We start from the raw sequence: 14,410 nt of genomic DNA, 5'->3' as shown, positions 1-14,410 counted from the left end.
CTAAGTTACAATGCATTATCTGGTACATAATTAAAACTGTGATTATGATTCAATATATCTTACTAAAATAATCGGCACCAATATTCTCTTCTCATTTGCTTCTCAGTTACCCTTAATTTTCTGCCCATTTGTAAATCACAGATACTAGAAGGTCATGTTATAGTTGTTCTCCACTTGATCCAGAGCTTAGTTTCTCTCTTGATTTCTTTTTAAAATGCCCAAAATGACTGAATTATAGGGGTGTAGAAAGGACTGGGAAGTGTTTATCTGAAATTGTGGTAAATGTACAATCCTTAAACTGTCTTGGAAAAGTCTCTGTGTTTAACCCTCTTTTCTCCCTCCCTCTCTTTTCATTTTTTACAGAAACATACTTGATTCTGACAACTATAGTCCCATACCAGTAACGAGTGAAGAGACATATAAGAAGGTTGTAGGACAGTTTCCATTTCAAGATATAGAACTGGAAAAGGTAAGGGATGCATTAAGGTAAAATTCTCTCTCTCTTTCTTTTCAGTTAGATTAAATTCTCTCTGAAACTGAGATATTCCATATCGATAGATTTTTAAAACTTTCAAAGACTTTCTTCTGGGTCTTGATATACAGAATCACTTCATTAGAAATCTGAAAAAGGCTTTGGGGTCCTACACATCTTTAGAATTTTTCAGATCACTGGGGTAATGTAATTTGATTAAAATTTGAAATTTTTAATTTTGCTGTACTATTCAAATAATTTCTTCTAAGACCAGACATTTAAATTTGCTCTATTTGGTATAACTCTATTGTTTTGACAGTGCATCAAGAGCTTTCTCTCCACCAAAGTGATAGTGCAGAGGAGTTTTCCTCTAGCCGCCCCTTTCTACCCAAGCTCTCTGTTGCACGTAAGCCCTTCACATGAGAAGTATAAAAGTACAGATTTAAGTATTGTCTTGCTATTTATGAAGTCACAGATACTTTTCCAATGTGGTTCCATGGCACATTGGAACTGGGGGAAGTCAGGGCAAGAACTCATACAAGGTAGGAACTTAGAGGTAGGAAATGATACAGTGCAACTTACTGATTTGCTCAGCCTGTTCTAACATCATCCAGCTCCACCCTCCCAGGGATGGCATCACCCACAGTAATCTGGACTCTCCCACACTAGTCATCAATCAAGAAAATGCCACACAGACTTACCTGTAAGCCAGTCTTATGGATTCATTTTCTCTATTAAGTCTGCTTCTTCCCATATGACTCTAGTTTTGACATCAAGTTGACTTAAAAGCCAGCCAATACAGTTGGCCCCTTGTCAGTTTGACACACAAACACATTCCTTATCAAGGCATAACCTTTCCTTTCTTGTTTATTTCCCCAAATTTCATATTAACATCAGTATCACAATGTAAAACATCCCAACTTTTAAAACTTCTACAGTCTTTTTAAAAAAATTCAGATACTTTAAAATTTTATCCTCTAAAACATCTAACGTCTCAAGTTCAAAGTTTCTCTAGACTAGCCGTTTCTTTAAAATGTCTAAAACATCTGTAAAATTCCAGCGTCTCTCAATTGCGTGCTCCTGTAAAATTGAAAACAAGTTAAATACTTTCTTACTCTAAGAAGGAAGATCCAGGGCACCGGCATAAATCAAATCAAAGCCCAAATTCAACAGTGTAAAAAGCTCAGTGCTTGATGTCTGGGACTCATGATCCTCTGGTCTCCAAAGGATCAGGAATACTTCTTGGCTCTGCCATGGGCAGTATACATAGTTTGTTTCCTAGGCTCAGGCTAGCTCTACTCCACAGTTGTTGCTTTCCTTGGTGGTTGTCCCATGGTGGGACAACCCTAAAAGTCTGGTATCTTTTCTGAATCTAGACTCTTTTCTGCAACGAATAGGCTCCTCTGGGCTTTCTTAAGGGAACTCTGACCCTGCCATATGCTGCCAAGCCTTAGTGTCTCTCTGTGACCCCTTCAGTCCTGAGTCTTCACATTTACCATTGGCCTTTTTCGACCTCTCATGTCAAACCATAGCTGCTCTTCATTAACCTTTGTGCCCTAAAAAATCAGTACACCTGGAAAACTCTTAAATATTAACCATGCTCAGCTGCCAGCATGATATGTAGTCTTGGATCCCAGTGGACCACAGCCTCTATGTGCTTTAGTAAGTTTTTCTAAGTCCTTCCAGCCTGCTCCCAAATATGGCCTATAGCTCAGGCTTATTACCAACTAGCTCTTATATCTTAAATCAACCCATTTACATTAATCTACATTTTGTGTGTCTGACTCCCTCTCTGTCTTGTTTGTGTCACTCCTGTCCATGTTTCCTGCATACCTACATTCATCTTCTACTTCCTTCTCTCCCTAGAAATCCCAGCTATACCTCCTGCCTAGCTATTGGCCATTCAGCTTTTTATCATACCAGTCACAGCAATATACCTCCACAGTGTACAAATATCCCACAACAATGTGCTGACCCTGAAAAAATATTCCCAGATTTATGTCCTCAGTGATACTGGGGATATTAGTTTCTAGACTCTTACTAACCAGCACCAATTGTCCTGGTAAAGTAAAGTCTTTACTTAAGCAGTTCTGGTTTCTTTTTAAATACAGCTGATTCTTTAGCCCCAGCTGACTAGAACCACAGATTCTTTTACTCATTATGTATACAGTGTTCAGTCTGCGTTTATGCCTGCAGGCCAGAAGAGGGCACCAGACCTCATTACAGATGATTGTGAGCCACCATGTGGTTGCTGGGAATTGAACTCAGGACCTTTGGAAGAGCAGGCAATGCTCTTAAGCACGGAGCCATCTCTCCAGCCCACAACCCCTATTAGAGTCTTGAAGGGAATTCTCAGTCTTCCCTTTGAAACTATTCAAGTCAGGACTCCATATTCTGCATTACTTTCAACATTCTTTTTTTTTCTTTATTTTTTTTTTGTTGTTGAGAAAAAAAATTTCCGCCTCCTCCCCATTTCCCATTTCCCTCCCCCTCCTCCCACACATTCTCCCCTCTCCCCTCCTCTCTCCCCTCCCCCCCCCTCCTTCCCCCCCCCCCCCCCCCTCTCTCTCTCTCTCTCTCTCTCTCTCTCTCTCTCGAGAATGAAGAGCAGTCCAGATTCCCTGCCCTGCAGGAAGTCCAAGGTCCTCCCACTTCTATGCAGGTTCAGGAGGGTGAGCATCCAAACAGGCTAGGCTCCCACAAAGCCAGTTCATGTATTAGGATTGAAACCTAGTACCATTGTCCTTCACTTCTCATCAGCCTTCATTGTCCACCATGTTCAGAAAGTTCAGTTTCATCCCATGCTTATTCAGTTCCAGTCCCGCTGGCCTTGGTGAGCTCCCAATAGATCAGTTCCACTGTCTCAGTGGGTGGGTGCACCCCTCGTGGTCCTGACTTCCTTGCTCATGTTCTCCCTCCTTCTGCTCCTCATTTGGATCTTAAGAGCTCAGTCCGGTGCTCCAATTTGGGTCTCTGTCTCTATCTCGATCCATCGCCAGATGAAGGTTCTAATATGATATGCAAGATATTCATCAGTATGGCTATAGGATAGGGTCATTTCAGGTTCCTTCTCCTCAGTTGCCCAAGGTACTATCTGGGGACATCTCCCTGGACACCTGCGAGCCCCTCTGGAGTCAAGTCTCTTGCCAACCCTAAGGTGGCTCCCTTAATTAGGATATATATTTCTCTGCTCCCATGGCCACCCTTCCTTTATCCCCACCATCCCATTCCCCCAAGCTCCCTCAATCCTCCCCTTCTCACGTTTCTCACCCCAATTCCCCTTAGCCCCATGCCACCTCACCCCCAAATTCCCAGTTTTTGCCCGGGAATCTGTCTACTTCCCATATCCAGGCGGATGACTATATGTTTTTCTTTGGGTTCACCTTCTTATTTAGCTTCTCTAGGATCACAAATTATATGCTCAATGTCCTTTATTTATGGCTAGAAACCAATTATATGAGGGAGTACATCCCATGTTCATCTTTTTGGGTCTGGGATACCTTACTCTGGATAGTGTTTTCTATTTCCATCCATTTGCATGCAAAATTTGCGAAGTCATTGTTTTTTACCGCTGAGTAGTACTCTAATATGTATATATTCCACACTTTCTTCATCCATTCTTCCATTGAAGGACATCTAGGTTGTTTCCAGGTTCTGGCTATTACAAATAATGCTGCTATGAACATAGTTGAACAAATGCTTTTGTCGTATGATAGGGCATCTCTTGGGTATATTCCCAAGAGTGGTATTACTGGATCTTGGGGTAGGTTGATCCCGAATTTCTTGAGAAATTGCCACACTGATTTCCAAAGTGGTTGCACAAGTTTGCATTCCCACCAGCAATGGATGAGTGTGCCCCTTACTCCACAACCTCTCCAGCAAAGGCTATCATTGGTGTTTTTGATTTTAGCCATTCTGACAGGTGTAAGATGGTATCTCAAAGTTGTTTAATTTGCATTTCCCTGATCACCAAGGAGGTTGACTTTCAACATTCTTAACTACTAAGTCCCACAATAGCTCATTAAGCCTCAAATACTCAATGAACTTTTCTAGTCCAAAGTTTTAGAGTAATTCCTCGGTTCTCTTAATAACATGTGTTCAGTTCTGCCACAGACTTATCCCATAACCCAGTAATAGTTTTTGACGTTTCTATGCTGTGGTGAAACACTATGACCAAAAGCAATTTGGAAGAGGAAAGATTTATTCTAGCTTACAGCTCTCAGGTCTCAGTGCATCCTCTAGAGAGGTCAGTGAAGGAGCTCCTGGCAAGAACCTGGAACCTGGAACTGAAGCAGATACTGTAGAGGATGCTGCTTAATGGCTTGCCTTCTTATAGCTTGCTTAGCTTGTGTTCTTATACACCCAGGACTACCTTTCCACAGTGAGCTGGGCCTTTCCACAACAACCATGAACCAAGAAATTCTTTAGAGCTAGGAAGATTGCTCAGTGCTTAAAAGCACTGTGGCCACTCTTGCAGAGGACCCAAGTTCAGTTCTAAACACATACCTGACAACTCACAATCACCTGGAATTCGAGTTCCATTGTTTCTGACACCCTCTTATAGCCTCCTCAGGCACTGAATATATGAGGTGTGCATGTATACATGCTGGTGAAACACACATGTATATAAACTAAAATGATAAATAAATAGAAATAATTAAAAAATAAAATGCCCCACAGACTTGCCTGCCGCCCAATCCTATGGAGGCATTTTCTTGATTAAGATTCTTTCTTCCACATTCACTTGTTTGTGTCAAATTGACATTAAAAACTAGTTCGCTCACTAGTCTTATTCTTTTAAGTATTAGAAATCTCTTAGAGTTTTCTTTTAACATTTGATACTGTTAGATCTATACTTCACAAAGTAGGAAAAAGTTGGTTTTTTCATTTTAAGTAATTTTCAAGTGTCTTCAATAGATTTTGTGACTTTCTCTCATTAATTCTTACGTTTACAGCAGCCATTTCCCAAAAAATTTCCTTTCTCTGAATTTGTGCCAAAAGTTTACAACCAGATTAAAGAATTTATCTACGCCTGCCTGAAGTTTTCAGAAGATCTTCATCTAAGGTATAACAGATGACACTGGGAATCAGTCCAGTGCTAAATTCATTACTTTCTCTAAAATATATACCATGTAAAATGTTTTCTATTTCTTTAGCTATGAGTTTGGAAGCCTTAGTATAGGCTTTTCACCGTAGGATACTGCTTTTTATAGTATGGTGGACAGGAATAGCTTTTGAATGATGTAAAAAGATATCTTTTGCATTTTAAACAATACCAGTGAAAAAATTCTAGAAATTATCGTTTAACCTACTCTACCATTCTACTAGATAAAATTTTATAGTGAGAATGGAGCAATAACATAGTCTTTGGAAACAGTATTATTGCTCTTCTAGTGTGTCTATCTTAACCACAGGCTTCTTTGTTTCTTTGCTCATTTATTGGTTTAGTCTGTATATCTTTTGGCAAATATCTAGTTAGGTGCTGTTTAGTAGTAAAGACATCAAGAAGCTTAAAGAAGGCCTTTATCTCTAAGGAGGATTTTACTTACCTGAGGACCTAAATGCTAATAGTAACTGCTGCAGTAACTCAAGATAAGCACAGCAGCCACCCTGTTCAGAGCAGTAGTGCCTGCAAAGGCTCAGCACTACATCTGTACCTACGCTTGGTAAATTGACAAAAGAGTGAATGAACAGAACATATTTTTTGTCAAGCTTTTCTGAAAATAAGTATAATTCGTAATTGGGTTGAGTCACTTTTTTTATTAACTGTTCTACTAGTTTGGGTTGAACATAGGTCTTCTAGTATGCTACAAGTTCTCTACCAATGAGCAAGTCTCCAGCCTTTGTTTCTTTAAGATGCTAAGGCAAGATCTTGCTAAGTTGCTCAACACAACCTTGATTCTCATCTGTAGTCCACACAGGCCTTGAATTTGCTGTCTTCCCGCATCAGCCTCCTGGGTAGTGTAAAAAACTCTTTAAATTATTGTTCTTAATGAAAAAAATAAAAACCTTGGGGATTGTACAATTTTCCCATTCACAACCAAGATGAATTTTATAGAGAAGCCTCCTTTTGAAATCAGATTACTTGAAAGGTAAATACTAAGACTTTTTTTTCTCCATGGCTTCCATCCTATGGTTGTAGCTCTACAATACACCCTAGTGATTGGATAACCTCACATCAGAGGTCAATCTCTAAGATCTCATTATGTATGTTTTTGACAGGAAATTATTTCAAGTCAATTACAAAATGGCCTATTGTCACTTACTCTTTTGGGGAAATATAATATTGGGATATGTATAAATTATTTAGATATTTTTCTTCTTATTTGAATTCTAAGTTTTTGAATGAAATTGTTTACTGTTTTCTTAATGTTACATTAGAGTGTTTTTCTTTTCTTTTTTCTTTGTTTTTTTTTGAGAGTTGATCTGTATTTTTAAGTTTTTTATCCAAAACTTCATATGATGAGGTTTACATTGACAATTTAAATGAAATATTTCCTCAATTTGAAGGAATTTTTGCGCTTTCTTTCTAACACTGTGCTGACATTTGCCTTTCAGCTTAGAATATATTTACTTTGTAAGTGGGATCAGAGATCATTTCTTCAGTTCAGAGCTGTCTCAGAATAGACTTAGTGTGGCAAGTGGGAAACATGGGAAACAGTACTCTCAAACAAAGGTCACCAAGTCAGAGAAGTGTTTGATGGAGATTTCTTATGCAGCTTTAAAAATAATTATTAATTTTTTTGTATGAACATTTCCCTTCCATCAGACAGAAATTATTACATATTATGAAAAGTTGTGTTATCCATAAATTCTGAGGCCATGCAGCTATTTTGAAAGTTCTTATCAGTAGCAGGGGCTCCTCTAATAAAGTGATATTCCAACATTTCATTAAAAGTACAATACACACATAGATTTTATTTTTCTGAACACTGTGAAAGTAAATCTTTGTAAAGAATTTTGGGGTGTTTTGTCTTTCTAATCTTAAAAAAAAATAAAGAAAAGAGTGTGGAGGCTCTGTTGTCTGGGTAAGTACTTAATTGCTGTGTATCTCTGAGGTCACTCAGAGAAAAAGTATTTTAATAGAGTATTGAAATTATCATTCCACCCTACCTCGGTCTCAACAGCTGTCATCAAGAAATCCAACAGCAAATGTTGGAGAGGTTATGGAGAAGAGGAACCCTTATTCATGGCTGGTGGGATTATGAAAGTCAGTCTAGAGGTACCTCAAAAAATTAAGGATAGAACCATCCTGTGTTATTTATATCAAGAGAACTCCACATCCTACTACAGAGATATTTGTACATCCATGTGCATTGCTGCTCTATTCACTATAGCAAGGAAATAGAATCACCTTAAAAGTCACCTAACACTTGAGTTGATAATAAAAATCTGGCACATATAAAAGAGAATGCTGTTCACCCCTAAAAGAAAATAAAATCATTGAATTACAGGAAAATGGGTCTATTTACACTGTTTAAGTGAGGTCATTCAATCTCAGAAAAAAAAATCTGTGTTTGTTTTCCTTCATATACAGATTCTAGCCTGTAATGTTACATTCATGTTTGTAAACAAATACACGTGTGTGTATTATAACTTATAAAAGGAGACTAAAAAAGCATAGTTTTAAGTGATGAAGATGATGAACACAGTTAAAGAAGATGTAAGCTATTTTTTTTTTTAGTTTTAACTCTGTTATATGTGTGTGTGTGTGTCTTATATGCATAATGTTACAACTGATGCTGGAAGTATAAAATCCAAAGTGAAGTTCCATGGCTTCAGAATGACTCCTTTTTGAATCTGTGCAAGTTAGCCTTCACTTCGAAAATTATTCAAATGTGAAGAAAGCAGTCTAGGCAGAGTTTTGTAGGTATTTGTTAATGTACTTGGAATACTTTCTGGCACACAGTACACATTAGCAGTTTACTCCTCCCTTTACCACTGCTGATGCTTCTGTTTCTACTGCAAGAACTGCTGCACTTGCCCATTTCCCAAATCTAGTCACCTAGGATGCAACTGGGTTTATCCTTTCCATTCCAGCTCCACTGAAGTTGATGACATGATCCGTAAGTCCACAAACCTGTTACTGACCAGGACTCTGAGCAACTCTCTGCAGAATGTCATTAAGAGAAAGAACATTGGCCTTACTGAGGTAAAGTAGCTCTGAATAAAGGTGACCATGCCAGATGCCCTGTGCATGCACTTTGCCTATATCTATTATTGATGCCAGGGATATTAGCACTTGGGTCTCTTGGTTTATGTTAGACTTACTTGACTTTTATTGTTTTCGATGTCTTCTGGATATGATTGGTAATTACTCTGTCACCATGTTACCTGTTGAACAAAAGCCTGGTGATTTGTGATTGAACCCTGAGAGAGAAAGTAATGGTTTACCACCTCTCCTCGTACAGGGGAAAAGGTCCTTTCACTTACTTGTGATAAAGTATAAACTGAAGGTTTGACTTGCTGATATCTAGTCCTAAAACTAGAAAGTTATGAGATTTCCTTTCCTTTGGAAATTTAGGATTTTATGGTTACACTTACATTGCCATTCACTGAAGGTACTGTGCCCAACATGAGACCTTAGGTTAGGGGGATATTTTTTCTTCATGAGGGAAAGGCTGCAGGCCATCTCTTTCTTACGGATCTGGTACAGATTCAGTATCAATTCCTCTATAAATAATGAACATTTCTAACTGCATAGTGTCAAGAATGATGATGAAATTCAGAAAATGGTTAACGATAATGCATGTATGTATGTATGTATGTATGTATGTATGTATGTATGTATGTATGTTATACTAACCAAAGCCAAAGACAACTGCAAACCAGATGAGCACTGTCATGGAGACTTTCTTTCTCTATGTTGAGATAAAGAACACCATGCTATTTAACATTGGCTGTGATAGAGCTATGTTACAACAGTTTTTAAAAGTTAGAAGTTCGTGTAGCCATAATTTAGGATCTTCTCCTTATTCTCCTGCACTTGTTTTCTATTGCTTGGAATAAAATTGTTATGGATTAACTTTCTGTATCTGAAAATGATGTAGATTTTTTTTCTTACCCAGAGAGCCTAGAAACAAGGAAGAGTGGAAGGAAGGGTCAGAAACTCTTTCACTGTCATTGGATTGTATTTTTTCCTTTCTGAATCTCAACTGGGAAAGAAAGTTTATACTTTGTCAGCTCTATCTTCATGATTATTCTTCTCCCAGAATCAACTAATTTAATTATTTCGTGCCAACAGAGGTAAAGATTTTATCATTCTGGTTAGAAATAGTTTGGTGTTACAGAATACTCAAGTAAAAGAAAAGTGTTGAAAATAACTACTTTATCACCCTCCCCAGCATGTCAGGTCATTCAGAGTTTAAAATTCCATATAAGCTATACCTGTCAATCTGCCTTATTTTGCTTTGGGGCTACACAATACTGCTTCTCTCTCTCTATGTTCTGTCTCTGTTCTCGTTCCTTCTGGCCTTGCTGCTTTCGTGGCTCCTTTTCTTCCACTTGTTTCATACTACCTTCTAGGAGCTAGAATTACTCTAAACCTGAGTGACACCTACTTGAGCTGCATCTTTTCATAAACTGCTTCTCCCAGGTCTGTAGGAAAAGCAGTTGATGACTGTGCATGTCTGCCTTTACAGGTTTACTGGCTCCCAGTGCTGCCCCTTTGTTCAGTAGTGTGTTCTTGGGAAATGACTGAGCTTTATGTTTAAATGGGTACAATAGCATCACTTTTCACTGGATTATTTGAACATTAAGTGAACATGCTAAGTATTATTTAGAGTGGTATTTGGACTAGAGAATACCAGTACACACTGATTGTTATTACTATATTTTCTGGGCATGCATACAGTATCAGACCTAGTATAGAATGTATTTTTTTAAAATTAGGAGAAACCAAAAGTTTAGAACAAGATTCGTATATCAAATGTGTCTATATCAAGATGTATTCTCAGGAACTGAGTACAGACTGTACCTGATTCTTTATTACTTATTTTTTGGAATGTATTCAATGTATTTTTTTATCTATATTGATGTTAATATCTATTTTGAGCTAAAAAACAATGAACATGACTAATTTTAAGCTCCGTATCAGTAATTAGTTCAGATAACATTTGAAAAGGATTTTCTTCTCAAAGAAACAGTGAAATAAGGTTTGTTCTTTGCTTTTTCTGAAACTGGAACCACTAGAATAAAAGTCTGGTTCTGGCAGGCTTAGCAAGTGAGGCTCAGCTACACATACTCATTGAATCAGTCACAGGGACAAGTAATAGTGAAAAGCAGAGAAAGGAAATTGATTCAGTGTTCACATTGGAAAGAGGAGCAAATAGATCCAGTGCCCTCCAGGTTCATCTTCAGGACCCTGCCATGAGGGTTATGCATACCTAAGTAGTCCTGGTCAAGATATTGTCCTGCTCCACATGGACCCACTATTGTCTGAGTTCCAGTCTCTCCTGCAAGAAGTCTGAAGTGGTCAGATTACATGAAGTTTCTTTGTAGGAGACAAGGTCCCCCTCTGGCTGGCACCAGCCTTTTCCTTCCCAAGACCGTAGTTACTGGGGGAAGTTCTAGTGTTTTAAGTCCCATTATTGCAGTAGTCTGATAGCTGAAAGCAAGGTATGAGTGTATCCTTTAGAGTATCTTCCTTTCGCAATGGGCACATTTTCACAGTAAATTAACTTAAAATACAGTAACTGGCAGAAATGACGATAATGTAAGGAAGTAGACCCAGAGGTGTGCTTGTAGGTCATAGCTAACATCTAGACTTAGAGTTGTGATATTAGCCCCCAGCAGACCTGAAGCAACAGCTGCTGCTTTTATTTTGTTGTGATTTAGACAAATGATCAGAGCTGTGACCTGTTATGTCTCTCACACACCATATACCTCCCACCCCTGCTCCCAAAAGCAGTGGCAGGGCACATGTTAGTTACATTAAGATACTTTTAAGTCAAAAACTTGAATGAAACCTTGGAAGTTGGAATTAGGAATCCATTTATTTTGGCAATTCCATTGTTTAGGTCCTGAAGATGCATAAATTGAATGGTGGCTAAAGCTTTTTGAGTCCTTCTGGGATGAGAGTGAGAGAAAGTCTCTTATAGTCCTAGGTTAATTCATGCTTGTGAATGAGACCAGTGTTTCATTGCTGTTTAGTTTTTGCTCCTTGCGGATTTAGCAGCTGGGAATCATTAAAAGTATGCGACTTCTCACCTTATTGCTTTGGCTCAATTTCTGGAAGTTTTGGGATGGCAAATTTTCTGCTTCTGAAAACAAGATAAAAGCAGATCTAAGAGAAATAGATACATAAATAATTTATAGTTGAGAACTAAAACCTGCTAGGTACATATTTACATCACTATTTAAGTGATGGCCACATTTCTTTTCTGCGGTTGTCCAGAATAGAATACCTGCTATAGTGCCTTGGGTCCCTTAGAGATTTAGAGGAAGAGCTGGTACAGTGATTCCCCACAGGGCATTCTGTGCTGCAGCTCTCTGACTGTGGTCCCCATAGGGCATCCTGTGCTGCAGCTCTCTGACTGTGGTCCCCACAAGGCAAACTGTGCTGCAGCTCTCTGACTGTGGTCCCCACAAGGCAAACTGTGCTGCATCTCTCTGACTGTGGTCCCCACAGGGCATCCTGTGCTGCAGCTCTCTGACTGTGGTCCCCACAGGGCATCCTGTGCTGCAGCTCTCTGACTGTGGTCCCCACAGGGCATCCTGTGCTGCAGCTCTCTGACTGTGGTCCCCACAGGGCATCCTGTGCTGCAGCTCTCTGACTGTGGTCCCCACAGGGCAAACTGTGCTGCAGCTCTCTGACTGTGGTCCCCACAGGGCGTTCTGTCTGCAGCTCTCTGACTGTGGTCCCCACAGGGCATCCTGTGCTGCAGCTCTCTGACTGTGGTCCCCATAGGGCATCCTGTGCTGCAGCTCTCTGACTGTGGTCCCCACAGGGCGTTCTGTGCTGCAGCTCTCTGACTGTGGTCCCCACAGGGCATTCTGTGCTGCAGCTCTCTCACATTTACTTTCATACCAACAAGGACAGGTGAAAAAACTTTTTGTTTCTAATGGGATTTTTGTTTATTTTCCTTGTGTGAAGTTTTGTTTGTTTGTTTTTTTTGTTTGTTTGTTTTTTGAGACAGGGCCTGGCTGTGTAGCCCAGGCTGAGCTCAAACTCAATTTTCGTGCTTCAGCCTCCTGATGGATTCTTAATAAAGTGACTTCTGTCCTTTATTTATTAGTTGTTGTTTACACTATAATTTTTTCTTTGCTTGGCTGTTTTCATAGGACTTTATATGAGAGATAATTAATATGCAGTCTGTTGGTAATTGCATGATCTTGAAACAATGTCAAGGATAGTTTGAAATATGAGTTGGGTTTAATGGTACCTTGGAAGGTGCTCAGACTTTGCTGATAGTCTGACCTCAGGACACTTCATTTCATCCTTCAGTGCAAAGTTAGCCTCCAAAGCCTCTCCTTTGCAAGCATTTCGGAAGCTGTCATTCAGGATTGAAGATCATCAGACCTTACTAACAGACAGTTCCCTCTGAAAATGACATGCAAGTGTTATAATCCTGGAATGTTTTAATAGTCTATTCTGTGGTTGGCAGTGAAACATAAGGGGTGACTGACAGCCTGCTGATGCAATTCATGGTGATCTCTTGTGTTGACAGATCTTTTTAAAGTCATGATAAATTACTACTGTACCCAGCATAGCTGCCTCCTTTTTCTTTTTTTTTAAACTGCCAAAATCCTGCAAAACAGAACAATTTTCTCTTTGACTGCCACTGTTTTTTTTTTTTTTAATTTCTGTAGCACGATGTTTCCTCTTATTATTAGAATTTCTTTTGATAGACAGAATGTATTCCTTATAGGTAATACTGATTTTAAAATGGAAATCTCTAATTCTCCAATTTAATTCCTTTCCATTTCTGATGCTATAGATAGTGGCAACCTTGCCACTATCTATACCTTTAATCCCTTTCCTCCTTTCTGGGGGACGGTTTGAAACCTAGTAGTTTTCGGGGGAGGGGGTACCATCTTCTTCAGTGATGTAACTACCAATAAGTTGTCCTTGCTCCAGTAAATTACCTTAACTGGGCAAAAAACTAATTAAACTCAGCAGGTCACACACAGACAGAAGACATGGAAGTAGGAGGGTTCTAGTTACAGAGGAGATAATGAGGATTGAAGGGGTGAAATGCCTAAGATTTATTATATAATTGTGTGAAACTCAAACAATTTAAACTTTTAAAAAGAGTAATTTGATTTAGATGATCTAAGTGTGATTTTTGTCCTTTGAAAGCGAAATAGATTCAACAGACTGTAATGAATTGCTCATTTTAAGGGGTGTGCTTTTCTTCCAGAGTAATGTTGGATTTGGGGATAATTTATAAGAGACAGGACAGTAGCTTTATATCCAAAATGCCATCTCTGAATTATGCTTTGATGATTGGCAAGAGTTTCCAGACAGATTTTCACTGTCTGGTGACTTCTGAGGAGTAATAGAAAAAGTTAGTCTTGGTGACAGTCATCTTTTCATGAGAGAATCTCATAGTTGCATCTTGGTACCTCTTGTCCTTTGCTAGTGCCTCAGAAGTAGCTGCTTGCCCGAGTTTTTCAGGCAGTAGAAGTAAGTAGAAGGCTTTGTTCTTTTCATTACTAAAGAGTTATTGGTAGAAGCTAGCATATGTGTCCTGAGAATAACGTACTATGTACTTTGGCCCAGGAATGGCTGTTACAAAGGAGGTGAGCGTGCACTTTTTGATTATAGATCCACTCATAGTTTGTTTTATATTCCACAACATCATTCAGTGATCTCTCTTATACATGGTATATTATGTATTTTGATAAATAAATCTTGCCTGAAGACCAGAGGCAAAGCTAAAGCCACTAGAGGTCAGACAATGGTGACACATACCTTAAATCCCAGGATCTGGGAGA

At 39.0% G+C, this 14,410-nt stretch overlaps 1 protein-coding gene across 3 annotated transcripts in view; it reads left to right on the top strand.

Annotated features, from left to right (window-relative positions):
• The window catches only part of LOC142856324 (exocyst complex component 6B), a 523,494-nt gene that overhangs the window by 252,443 nt on the left and 256,641 nt on the right, over positions 1–14,410 (top strand). For 2 of the 3 annotated variants that reach the window (XM_075983672.1, XM_075983674.1), the window contains exons 14-16: positions 364–469; positions 5,428–5,537; positions 8,513–8,624. In XM_075983672.1, the coding sequence (XP_075839787.1) occupies positions 364–469; positions 5,428–5,537; positions 8,513–8,624 (328 nt within the window). The remainder of the gene's footprint in view (positions 1–363; positions 470–5,427; positions 5,538–8,512; positions 8,625–14,410) is intronic. The other variant, XM_075983673.1, reaches the window with a different exon arrangement.

This window comes from Microtus pennsylvanicus, chromosome 8, assembly GCF_037038515.1.
Source record: "Microtus pennsylvanicus isolate mMicPen1 chromosome 8, mMicPen1.hap1, whole genome shotgun sequence".
NCBI classification, from domain to species: domain Eukaryota; kingdom Metazoa; phylum Chordata; class Mammalia; order Rodentia; family Cricetidae; genus Microtus; species Microtus pennsylvanicus.
Note: the sequence above shows the minus strand (reverse complement) of the source record. Positions and strands in the feature narration are given on the sequence as shown.